This window comes from Hemitrygon akajei, chromosome 7 (assembly GCF_048418815.1).
Source record: "Hemitrygon akajei chromosome 7, sHemAka1.3, whole genome shotgun sequence".
NCBI lineage: Eukaryota > Metazoa > Chordata > Chondrichthyes > Myliobatiformes > Dasyatidae > Hemitrygon > Hemitrygon akajei.
The window spans coordinates 60,484,739-60,497,724 of record NC_133130.1 but is presented as its reverse complement, the minus strand read 5'-3'; the positions used below and the strand labels follow the sequence as shown (position 1 = coordinate 60,497,724).

Below are 12,986 nucleotides of genomic sequence, written 5' to 3'. Positions count from 1 at the left end.
TAGAGAATATCAAAGGCTATACAACCTGCTTTATCTTTGTACCACTTTCCAACTCTCTGTAATTCATAAACTGAAGCACCTGATGAATTGTAACTCAAGCGATACACAAGCCACTTACAATCAGGGAAATGCAATCTACAGTATATTGTCAGTAGCCACTTATCTACCACCCTCAATATGCATTCCTTTGCCACAGGCACGATATGTTCCAACTCAAAACCTTTCTGACAGTGCACATTCCAAACCCACATCCTCTCCCACTTAATAAGAGATTCTGCAGATGCTGGAAACCCAGAGCAATACACACCAAATGCAGGTCAAGTAGCATCTATGTAAATGAATAAACAGTTGAAGTTCTGGGCCTCCATCCTTCTTCAGGACTGCCCACTTAGGAGGGCAAGTACATCATCAAATGTGAATGTCATCAACTGTAAGTCTACTTTCAAGCTATTCACTATTTTGAATAAGAAATATAACTCTGTTCATTCAGTACTGAATCAACATCATAAAATTCCTTACGTAACAATAATGAAGTCATACCTTCATCACAAAAACTGCATCCATTCAAGAACACAACACAGAACATTAAATACTACAGCCCCTTCAACCTACAATACTGTGCTGACCTTTTAACTTCCTCTAGGATTAATTTAATTGTCTCCTCCTGGATAGTCCTTTTTTTTTCACCCATGTGCCTATCTAAGCGTTTCTTAACTGCCTTAATATATTTGCCTCTACCACTATCCCTGGCAGTGCGTTCCATGCACCTGGCGCTCTCAGTGTAAAAATCTTTCCTCTTACTTTCCAGCAATCACCTTAAAATTTTGCTCCCTTGTATTAGCTATTTCAGCCCTGGTAGAATGTCTCTGGCTAGCCACTTGATCTCTGCCCTTATCATCTTATAGACCTTTATCAAGTCAACCCCCACCCTCCTTCATTCCAAAGAGAAAAACCCTAGCTCACTCAACCTATCTTCATAAGACATGCTCTCTAATCCAGGCAGCATCCTGGTAGATCTCCTCGGCACCCTTGCTGAAGGTTCCACATCCTTCCTAAAATAAGATGACCAGAACAGAAAATAATATTCCCAAGTGTTGGCTAACCAGGGTTTTATAGAGCTACAACATCACCTCCCGGCTCTTGAATTCATTCACTTGACTAACGAAGGTCAACAAACCATGCACCTTCTTACCAACCCTATCAATTTGCATGGCAATTTTAAGAAATCTATAGACGTAGACCCCAAGATTCCTCTGTTTCTCCTCAATGCTAAGAATCCTGCTTTCAAATTTGATGTTCCAAAGTAAATAACTTCACACTTCTCTGGGTTGAACACCATCTGCCACTTCTCAATGCAGCTCTATATTTCTGTCAATATCCCATTTTAACCTACAACAACCTTCTTCACTATCCACAACTCCACCAACCTTCATGTCATCTGCAAATTTACTAATCCATATCCTCATCCAAGTCATTGATAAAAATCACAAAAAGGAGTACCAGAAGAGAATCCACAGAACACCAGTGGACATCCGCCTCCATGCAGAATATGCTCCATCTGCAACCACCCTCTTTTCTGAAGTCAGATAACCAATTTTCCCTGGATCCCATGCCTCCTGACTTTCTGAATGAGTCTACAATGGGAACTTCATCAAATGCCATTCTAAAAACCATATACACCACATCATCAATGTGCTCCTGAGGTATGATCTATCCCTTCAAAACCATGCTGACTATCCCTATTCAGACTATGCTTCTCTAAGTGGTCATAAATACTATTTCTAAGAATCTTTTCCAATAATTTGCCTCATCTCCACCTTTTTAAGTCCTATTAAAGATGGATATTACATACTGGCTAATGACAACCAGACCTCATGGTGACTAAAAGTATATAAAAGAGCTAAATTGTAAAATTTTGTAGGAATTGTAAGAACAGATTAACCTAAACATTTTTATTTTATCACAAATGCATTTCAGGAGTCTGAGTTTTACAGGCAGTAGTAAACAAAACATAAGTTCAGACACACCTGAAGTACTGTGCTGAAAATAGCAAACAGTTGCAGATTTAACATAGTCATGGAATCACAGAACAATACAGTATGGAAACAAGCTCATCAACCCACACCAATGATCAACAATCGATGTGCATAATCCTGCAATAATCTCAGTTTTTAATTCTCCCCACATTCTTATCAACTTCCTCCAAGATTCCGCCACTCATCTACAGACTAGGGGAAATTTACTGTGGCAAATTACCCTACTCACCCTACAAAGGAGTGCGAGGACTGCTGAGAGAATCATCAGGTTCTTTCTTCCACTCATCCAAAGTACTTGTCAGAAGCGCTACATACACAGGGGCCTTAGCATTGTCAATAATCCTTCCCATCTATCCAAGAATCCTTTTGATCCCCTACTATCAGGCAAGGGGAACTGTAGCTACAACAAGGGCTGTTAGGATGGAAAACAGTTTCTTCCCCTTGGCTGTGAGACTACTGAATTCCCTGCCACCACCCAGGTCTCATCTCATTTGAAGCACCAGTAGCATAATACTCTTTATTTTTAACGTGTTATTGCATCATGTTATTTGTTAATTTATTTGTGGTAATATTATTTCATGTGTTGTATGAATTAAATGTACTGTGCTGTGCAACTTGTTCCAAAGGAACATTGTTTTGTTTGGTGGTACATATGAATGTGGTTGAATGACATAAATTTGAACTTGAACATGACTTTGAGATGCTGGAGGAAACTGATGCAGTCACAGGGAAAGTGTGCAAACTCCACATTAACGTGACCTGAGGTTAGGATTGAACCAGTGACTCTGGTGCTGTGCTTTATATACCTCTATCAGCACTTTCCTCTAGCTGCACCACTGCGCTTCCCACATATTAGCATATTTGATATGAGTATCAGTGTGAATATTTAAAAGCATATTACAAACTTTATCATTCATGGATTCTGGTAGTGTTGCTTGTATTACAAAGGAGCAAAATGAATAACAGACAAATAAGGCTCCCCAGATTTATTGTTCTGAGCACTAGAAGGCTGGTTAACAAATTGATAGACCCTACTAAAAGAAGAAAGAAGCCTGCCTTGTCCTATGTGCACGTAGGGAGAAGTAAGCAAGGTGTGAGAAGTAGGGGGAATTTGTGGTCTCCCTGATGACTACATATGTGGGAAATGCACCCAGGCACATTTCTTGACAGACCAGATCAAGAAACTGGATCAACTGAGATGCTGAGGACATCAAAAATGAGTGTTTTAGTGAGATAGTCACACCTCAGTTGCAGGCTACAGATGTAAGGGTGATGACCATGAGAACTAAGAGGAGTAGGCATTTAGTGCAGGGTTCCCCTTACTAATAGGTATACCCATTTGAAAACTGTAGGGACTATGACCTTTTAAAGGCCAGCAGCAGTAGCTGGGTTAGTGTCACCATGTCAGCTCAGACACAGAAAAGTAAGGTGGGTGCTATTGTTAGGGGACTTGGTAGTAAGGGGCACTGACGGTCATTTTTGTGGCTACAGTCGAGACTCCAGAATGGTGCGTTGTTTCCTTAGCGGTGTCTAGAAATGGGTACAACACATTCAGAGAAGGGATGGTAATCAGCCAGAGGTCAGGGTCCATATTGGTATATTTTATAATTTTATACTTACATTGAGAAAAAGAGGATAATTAAGGAGAGAGTTAGTCCACTCAAGGACAGAGGGGATTTGTGTTTGGAATCAGAGCAAGTAGCTGAGGTGCTAAATGAGTAATAAATAAGAAGGATTTGGAGGATAGTGAAGACAAGGTGGGATATGCTAATATGCTGGGATATTCTGAGAATAAAGAGGTTATGTTTAGTCTTTTGAAAGTCATTAGCTTGGATAAATATACGGGGCCTGATGTATTTATCCCAAAATACTGACAGAAGCAAGTGAGGATCTTTGACAAAAATCTTTCTACCCTTAATGGCAATAGGCATGTTTCTGGAGGACTGGAGAATAGCAAATGTTATCCCTTTGTTCAAGAAGAGAAATAGGATTAATCTGTGTATCTATAGGCCAGTCAGACTCATGTCAGTGGCAGGGAAGTGTTTATTGAATTTGGGAAGGTGTGACCTGCCTAGGACAGTCAGCATGGCTTTGTGCAGGACAAATCATGTCTTACAAACCTGATTAGTTTTTTGAGGAAATGACAAGGGTCCTTGATGAAGGTAAACAGTGGACATTATCTATAAAGACTTTTTCGTGTTAAGTTTATTCAGAAGATAAAGATGCATGGAATCCAGGGTGAATTGCAAGTTTGGATTTGTAACTGCCTTACCCATAGACAAAGGTGGAAGACTGTTACTCTGAATGGAGATCTATGATATTGGTGTTTAGGAAAGATTGGTGGTGGGACATCTGTTGTTGTGATATACGCAAATGATTTAGATGAAAATGTAGATGGGCAGAGTAGCAAATTTGTAGATGATACCAAGATTGGTGGAGCAGTGTTCAGTGAGATATAAATCGGTTATGAACATGGACAGAGAATGGCAGATGGAGTTTAACCTGGGCAAAGTGTGAGGTCAAATGAAAGGAGGAATTATAAGGTTAATCATACGTCCCTTGATTGCACTGAAATGCAGAGAAGCCTTGGGTCTAAGTCTATAGTTCACTAGAAGTGGCAACGCAAGGTGGTTAAGGGAGTAAGTAAGGCATAAGGCATGCTTGCCCTAATTGGTAGGGTTGTTGAGTATAAGAATAAGGAAGCTATGTCACAGCTAATATAAAACTTTACTCAGACCACACTTGGGGTACTGCATGCAGTTCTGGCCACCCCATTATAGATTGGGTGAAGAGACTGTGAAGAGAGTGTAGAGGAAGTTTACCAGGATGCTGCTTTGATTAAGGGGTACAAATTATAAGGAAACATTAGACCAATTTGGGTTGTCCTAAAATGTTGGAGATCCAATAGAGGATTTTTAAATTATAAGAATAGATCATGTAGATAGTCAGAACATTTTCCCCAAGACAGAAATGTCGAACACCAAAGGGCAGGATTTTAAGGTCAGGTGGAAGAAGGAGTTTACAGACAAACAAAAGGGAGAGCTTTGTTTTAACATAGGTATTGGGGTAGTAGCGGAATTGGGCAATTTGATGGAGTTTAAGAGGCTTTTATATAGACTAAGTATGAATACAAAGGGAATAGAGGGATGTGTATGTGATGCACCATCAATAACTCACTCTGAGACGTAAAAGCGAGGTATCGGCTTTTATTGACTGGAAGAAGGAACAAGCAGTGAGTGACCACCATACTACATCCTGGAGACTGAGAGGCCGGGCTCAGACCTCCATCACCTTTATACAGGGGTCTGTGGGAGGAGCCACAGGAGCAGTCATCAGGGGGCGTGTCCAGACAGGTATATGTAGTTCACCACAGTATGATACAGAGGAAGAGGATATTTGGTATAAATTGCTATCAATATCAGCAAAACATCAAGGGCTGCATGGCATGTGCAGTACTGATCTGTTCCCATGTTTCACTCTTCTAAATTGTAAGGTGTTTACTGATCTTATTTGATCAGGAAAGAGATACAGTGAGCATTCACTGTATCCTGAAATAAATATTAATCCAACTTTGTAACTCAGCTCCAAGACATTACACCTTACAGCTACTTACTTTACAAATATCCTGTCTCTCAGTATAAACAGTGCCTTACAGTCTCATCTATCCAGCCACAAAAAATATTGCCTTTACTTAATGGCTCGTATTGTTTTCATGATCAATATTAACAAATATTCTTCATCCATTTCTTCTTTACCTGTACAAGAAATAATGTTACTCATAGGTCTCTTCATTCACCAGAAAGACAAAATTTGAAGTCATACTCCAGTCATCAGCTACCAAACGTATATTGAGAAGGGAGTCCTGTGTATAATTCAATGCATAATCCTCAGAAACAAGAAGATAAGAGACTTATCACCTGGCATTAGAAACCATTTCATTCAGCTACATTGCAACAACACTACCATAAGAGTTGGGTGTTAGTGGTGAGTGTAAACCTGATCAGGTGTATCATGAAACATTTTCAACTATCTTTATTTGAAATCTCTACTATCTCCCATTAATCTCCTGTATATTTTTTTTAAATCTTGTCTATAATAAATTAACAGGAGGATGTATATTTTTTTAAAAATCTTGCCTATAATAAATTAACAGGAGGATAATAAAATCTCCTCACGAGGATACAGTGACACACGAGACATGCCTCAGATCCAACAAGGCAGATGCTCATGTTGACAGATGTAATAAGAAAGATAGTTGTATTTTTTCATGTGGTTTTGCACATAACATACAAATAAAAGAACAGGGAAATCTGCTTAAGTTAGAAATACACAAAGCTCTGCTCAGCTGGTGGCAGATGCTGCATCTTGGGAGGCTTCTGCTCAACAGCATGCTTCCAGTGCAGCAGCAATAATTTGTGAAGTATTAGCAAGTGTCCCACTGCTCTGTGTATTCTTCACCCTGAATAATGTCACAGATTTTAGAAACAATAACTTCTTTTATGGCAAGTACTGCCAACTGTATGTAACATTAAAAGTGCAATTGATCCCATACATGCAGGCACACATCATTTACTCTAAAGACAAAAACTACAGGTGCTGGAAATTTAAAATAAAAAAATACAAGTTTTAGACATACTCAGGAGATGAAATTAACGCTGAATCTCTCTCCTCAATACTCCTTGCTGAGTATTTCTGGCACTTTCAATTTTTTTATGTGCCATCTTAGCCTTGACTGTTCAGCAATCAAATGAGTTGGAATGAAGTCCTCAGCAACTCTGTGCAGATCTATGAGAGGATCATTGCAATACAGGACACAGGCAATTTTAAACAGAGCACTTCCCCTAGTCAATCATTGCACTCCTTTCTGTCAGAATTACACAAAATGCCCTCACAGCTTATAAAAAAACAGGGGACATCGACTGAGGACCCCTCAACTACAGGAACAGAAACATGGGGTTCTCTGATAAATTCACAGATACAAGACTTCAAATGAAAGGTGAATAAACATTTACAGAAGACTGAGAACTAATGCTGAAGAAATGGGTGAAGAAATACAAAAGAGAAAAATCAGGCCAAATAGCCCCTATGCCTGCTGCACCATTCACTGAAATATTGGCTCTTGGACTCTAAGCCACAATTATTTGGTTCCCACAGTCTTTGATCCTGAAGAAATTTCAAAGATCCAAAAATAAATTCCTCATTTTAAATGTATCATCTTAGTTTTGCTTCATTGTCTTAAGGCGCACCCCTAGTCTAAGATCATACCCAATTCAATACTTTACTACCAAAAGTAACATCCTTTCAGTAAATAAGTCTTTGCACATTTCAATACAAACAGTTCTCAACCTCCTATGCTGTAGAGTAAGTCTAACATGCCCACTCTTACTTTACAAGATAATCTCTGTTTAAATAAACCTCTGTCATTGACCCAAAGTCAAGTAAATCCATCCTGAAGGAGACCAAAACTGTATGTAGTACTCCAAAAGTGGACTCATTGGAGTCTTCTGTACTTGTATCAGATTTTCATTCCTTTGAACGTCACATTAGTCTTCCTAATTACTTGCTGTACATACATGCCGACTTTGTGTTCCTTGCACAAGAAAGTCAAGATCTCCAAGCACCAAAACTTTAATCTTAATAATTTAAATAATTTATTTTAATTCTTCCTACCAAAGTAGATTATCTCCCATGTATCCTTATTTTATTCCATCTGGCCCAGTGTACAATCAATCTCTTAATATCCCCTTGCAGACTCCCAAGCTCTTTACACACTTCCTTCATCTTATATCATCAGCAAAATTTGATACTATATACTTTATTCATTTAAATCATAAATATAGATCATAAATGGCTGTAGCTCCATAGCATTCCAACAATTTTAGTCTGCCAATCTGAATATGGCCATTGCTTTTCCTTCCTTCCATTTATTAACCAAATTTTGAGCCATTTTTTGTACAGTTGTCTACTACTTTGCACCTTATGAAATGCAGAAGCCACAGTTTTGAAATGGAACAACATTGATAAAATTAAGATTGAAACAAGCAAACTTTAGAAAAGATTCTAACAACCATTGCACCTGTTGTGATTAAGACCCCATACAGAATCACAGTGAACAATAGATGTGACAAGTGATTCTTGTCAGATTAGAATATCATTTCTCTTGACTCATATGTTCTGGTCTTGTCCTTGTTTACAAAATTATTGGAAAGATATTTTTAATATTATTTCAAGAGTTTTAAATATCAATTTCCAACCGCATCCTTTTACTGCAATTTTCGGTTTACCAATGATAGATAATAATCGTCTATCCGCTTCATCTCAACGAATGATTGCATTTGTTACATTAATGGCTAGAAGATCTATTTTACTGAATTGGAAAGAAATTAACCCTCCAACTGTATTTCAGTGGTTTTCTCAAACTATTTCTTTTGAGTTTAGAAAAAATTAGAAGCGTGGTTTTTGATTCTTCAGTTAAATTTGAGGAAACTTGGAGACCATTTATTCAACGTTTTCATATGAGTTAAATGGTCTGATCCTAAACCTTACTGTTATTATCCTTAATTATTTGGATGGAGGTTCGGTGTTATCGGCACTACTGTATGTATTTAACATTATGCAATTGCCCATGTTGGTTAGTTATTTTTTTAAAGTTTTTTTTTAGTCTTTTTTTGGGTTTTTTTTTCTCTTTTTTGATTCTTTTACATTAATACTATGAGTTTGGGAGGCCTTATATATTGATTATTATATATCTGATTGTCTATTTAAACTATTAATTATGTACTTTCAAACGTTTTGTATTCATATTTCACTTATGTTTTTCTTAAAATTAATAAAAAGATTTAAAAAGAAGAATATCATTTCTCAAATTTAGTTCTGTTTTTAACCATAGTTCCACTGAGAAATTTCACAGCTCTGTAAAGTCATAAATCTGGAATTGAATTTAAAATCTGCATTCAATTTTTAATATCCTATGAACATTTAAGTTGGCAACCTAGCTCATATGAGAGTTTCTTTATCAGCTAGATAAACTTGTTAGGGTTGTAAGATATTGCAGCTCAGGAATTTTAAATAGAGTTGCTAATGCTCTTTTAAACTTAACCCACTTTCCAAAGCCATTTTTAGGGGTTAAAATCCATTCCTCCACCCTCCTCTACCATTATATCCAAAGTAGGGCATTTTGGATAAGATACTTTGAAGAGGGTATATAAGAGACGTATTAAAATTGTTCCAGGAATGAGGGAATGCAGATATGTGGTTAGACTAAATAAGATTAAGGTTGTTTACTACAGAGGAAGTATAGATTTGAAAAAGATTTTTAAAAACCAAAATAGGTATAAAATGAATAGATACTGTTTTCTGATGCTGAAGCCAAAGTAAGTCTGATAGGTTGTGGATACAGAACCAATAGACATTAAAAATGACTCCTTGAAGGAACAAAACATTGCAGGGATTTGAAGAAAGAGTAAGGCATCAGCCTTAATCTTACTGTATAGAGAATCAGGCATGAGTGCCTATTATATTTATTATATTTTTACGAATGGGACTTTTTGAAAAGGCTGCTACGGACTTCATGGGCAAAGTGACCTTCTTCTGCATTACAGAAGGTGGTACTTGCATGAAAGAAAGTAATTGAATTTATATTGCTCTTTTCACAACTTTAGAAAATGCCAAATTAATTTTTAAACTTATTTTAAAGAGCAGTCATTGTTATATAGTAAATGATTTTCTTATACAAAGGGGCTTAGTTTGCAGGTTTAAGGACTAAAAGGAAGCAGTTGGGATAGGGGATCTGCTTACTAATGGGAACTATACGTTAATTCCTGCCTGTTAATTACAATAACAAGTTTCTGCTCCTGTTTTCTTTCCCTTGAGCCAGAAGAACCTAAAGTCAAGCACAAGCTAAATGCCATTAGTTCTGGTTAAAATGGGTTCCAAAGTGCTACAAGCATATTTGTTGTAAAGGAAATTGTACTTTGCTTGAAGAGGCATGTAGAGAGGAACAAATCATTTTACTGAATGAAGTGTTTCAATTTTAGTTTGATCCTCTGAAGTCTAATAATAAGAATTATTTTTAAGCATTAGTAATATTTGTAGCAAATAGTTAACTGGCAACTTACATGAAAAATCAAGTGCACATACTCCTCTCTGGTGCTGTCCTTTAAGCAATGATAGACATTTAAGTGTCTGAGTATCCCAAACATGTATCGATGGATCCCGTCCAACCTAACAAAAATTGGTAATTTTAACATTAATGTCACATTGGTTATTTAAATACCAACACTTTATAATATACAAATTGCATCAAATATATTCAAGTTAAAAAATAACAATTTTTGAAATCAAAATATTCAAAATTTCCACTATTAATATTTCTAGTGCAAACCATCATCTTCAACGATTGGGTCCTAATCTATACACTGCTCTTCAATCTACCATGCTGAGATATTTTAAAAAACAGGCAGTTCTCCAAGGTCTCTTTGGCCAGATATTTGATTCTTTTTTTCCCAAAGAAGACAACAGGATTAAAACTGCACTAACTTTGTAGGAAGTGGTCAACAAAATACCACTCAAATTGAGCGTGAAAATGCTGCACTGCGAGCACTACAAGGAAGAATGCTTTGACCTTATTTGCTTTGTGAAGATTAATATTGTAAAACTCATAAATGGAACTGAAAAACGAACAATCATTAGCAGAATAAAAACACAACAAAAATACTCAATGCACAATACACAATTATAACATTCCTGACTGCTGATTGCATTCCCCTCAATCTCAACGCTTCTGAGCTCAGCCTGCTCAAGACATAACACTTTGTACATAGGACACCCAGCTGCAACAGTTGACCTACAGCAATCAGTTACAGCACTTAGAAATTAACATAACCTTGCAGAATAAGGTAGCATGCAACAATCATCTGTTAAATAAAATCAAATAACTACAGACAAAGATCATCAAGTGCACTGAAACACCCAGGCCATGATCCCTACATTTATGATGCCTCCTTCTCAGAGAAATGAACATTCTGTCTACCTATCTTTAAGCTTTTGCCAGGTATCCTTCTAAAAGAGTCATTCTCTTCGTTTTAATCATTACAGGAAATACTACCCACCAGTTTGCACCCCTGCATGGAAACAAGTTTTCACAGGAGTACAACATGTTATTGAACCAATAGAATCAGATACAGACATTGTAAATATTGAACAGGTTTTATTACAGGCATGCCTTGGGAAACATCCCTGGTATTTGAAGGCTGCAAGTAGGCCAGCAATTAGGAAGCATATGTGCATATCTGGTGGACGACCATATACCTTAATTCTATCCTGGAGTACAGATGAGGATAGATGGGATGGTGCATCAGGGAAGGTTCTTGAAAATAAGTGTGCATTGAAGAATTAGTGGCATGGTCAAGACTGTAAGACAAATATCAAGAAGCAATATGGAGACATTCTCTATCATCTCCTGAGGCCATCTGTAGAGCCAATCAGAAAGCAGTACCTCAGTGCAAACCAATATTGATATTGCCATGTCTAACAGAAATTAACTAGTTTCTAGTTCTACTCATAGATAGACAGCAACCATCAAAAGTCTTTGTGCCTATTAAGTAACACAAAGCACTGCTTAATGGTAAACTGGATGTAGACTTGATCTTTAGGGGTAGAGAACTGCTTCTGGGATAGATTATGATCATGGGAGTTGGTTGCTATTCGCCAGAGGCAAAGAAATAACAATAGGTCTTTCTCATTTATTTGAATTGGAATTGGTTTATTTTTCTTTCACGTCCCAAATACAGTGAAAAGCTTGTCTTGCGTGATGTTCATACGTTACTTAGTACATCAAGTAGTACAAGGTAAATTAATAATAGAATGTAGAATAAAGTGCAACAGCTAGAAAGAGAGTGCAATGCAGGCAGTAAATAAGGTGCAAGATCATACGGTGGTAGACTGAGAGGTCAAGAGTTCATTTTATTATACTAGGGAATCATTCAATTGTCTTATAACAGTGGGGAAGAGCTGTTCTTCAGCCTGGTGGTATGTGCTTTCAAGCTTTTGGACATAAGAACATTATAAATAGGAGCAGGAATTGGCCATCTGGCCCGTTGAGCCTGTTCTGCCATTCAGTAAGATCATGGCTGATCTGGCCATGGTCTCATCTCCACCTACCTGCCTTTGCCCCATAACCCTTAAATCCCTTACTATGCAAAAATCTATCCAACCTGCCTTATATATATTTACTGAGGTAGCCTCCACTGCTTCATTGGGCAGAGAATTTCGGTTCTTCTGCTTGATGGGAGAGGGAGAATACAGAATGTCCAGGGTAGTGGGATCTTTGATTACAAACGAGAAGATCTGCTGATGCTGGAAATCAAAGCAATACACACAAAATACTGGAGCAACACAGCAGGCCAGGCAGCATCTATGGAAAAGAGTAAAGTCAAAATTTCAGGCTGAGATCCTTCATCAGGATCTCCAGCATTCTGAGAGACATTTGATAATGCTGTCTGCAAATAATATAGACAGAGTCCCTGAAAGGAGGCTGGTTTCTGTGATATGCTAAGCTGTGTTCATAACTCTCTGTAGTTTCTTGCAGTCATAGGCAGAATAGTTGCCATAACAAGCCATGATGCATCCAGATAGGTTGTTTTCTATAATGCATTGATAAGAAATTAGTAAGGGTTGAAGGGAACATGTCAAATTTATTTAGCCTCCTGAGGGAGCAGAGGCATTTGTGAGCTTTCTACCACACATTCACTTGACAACAAAGGGCTTTACTTAATTTGTCACTTAAAAGTTTCCATACTGTTTAATAAAAGGTAGGGAACATAACTTGAGTTGTATTTCAAATACAGATGATTGAAACCAAGTTACATTTAAGTCTTTATGATCAGATTAATGAGAAGGAATCTGCGAAATAAACAAGTATTTAAAAAAGAAAAATAAATTCTGTAGAGC

At 37.4% G+C, this 12,986-nt stretch overlaps 2 protein-coding genes across 3 annotated transcripts in view; one reads left to right on the top strand and one right to left on the bottom strand.

Moving 5' to 3' along the window:
* The window catches only part of LOC140730489 (echinoderm microtubule-associated protein-like 6), a 343,576-nt gene that overhangs the window by 154,028 nt on the left and 176,562 nt on the right, over nucleotides 1-12,986 (bottom strand). For both annotated transcript variants that reach the window (XM_073050994.1, XM_073050996.1), the window contains exon 15: nucleotides 10,154-10,259. In XM_073050994.1, coding sequence (XP_072907095.1) covers nucleotides 10,154-10,259 — 106 coding nt within the window. The remainder of the gene's footprint in view (nucleotides 1-10,153; nucleotides 10,260-12,986) is intronic.
* Nucleotides 1-12,986, top strand: part of LOC140730495 (clathrin heavy chain linker domain-containing protein 1-like) — a 408,057-nt gene that overhangs the window by 334,528 nt on the left and 60,543 nt on the right. The window lies entirely within an intron of this gene.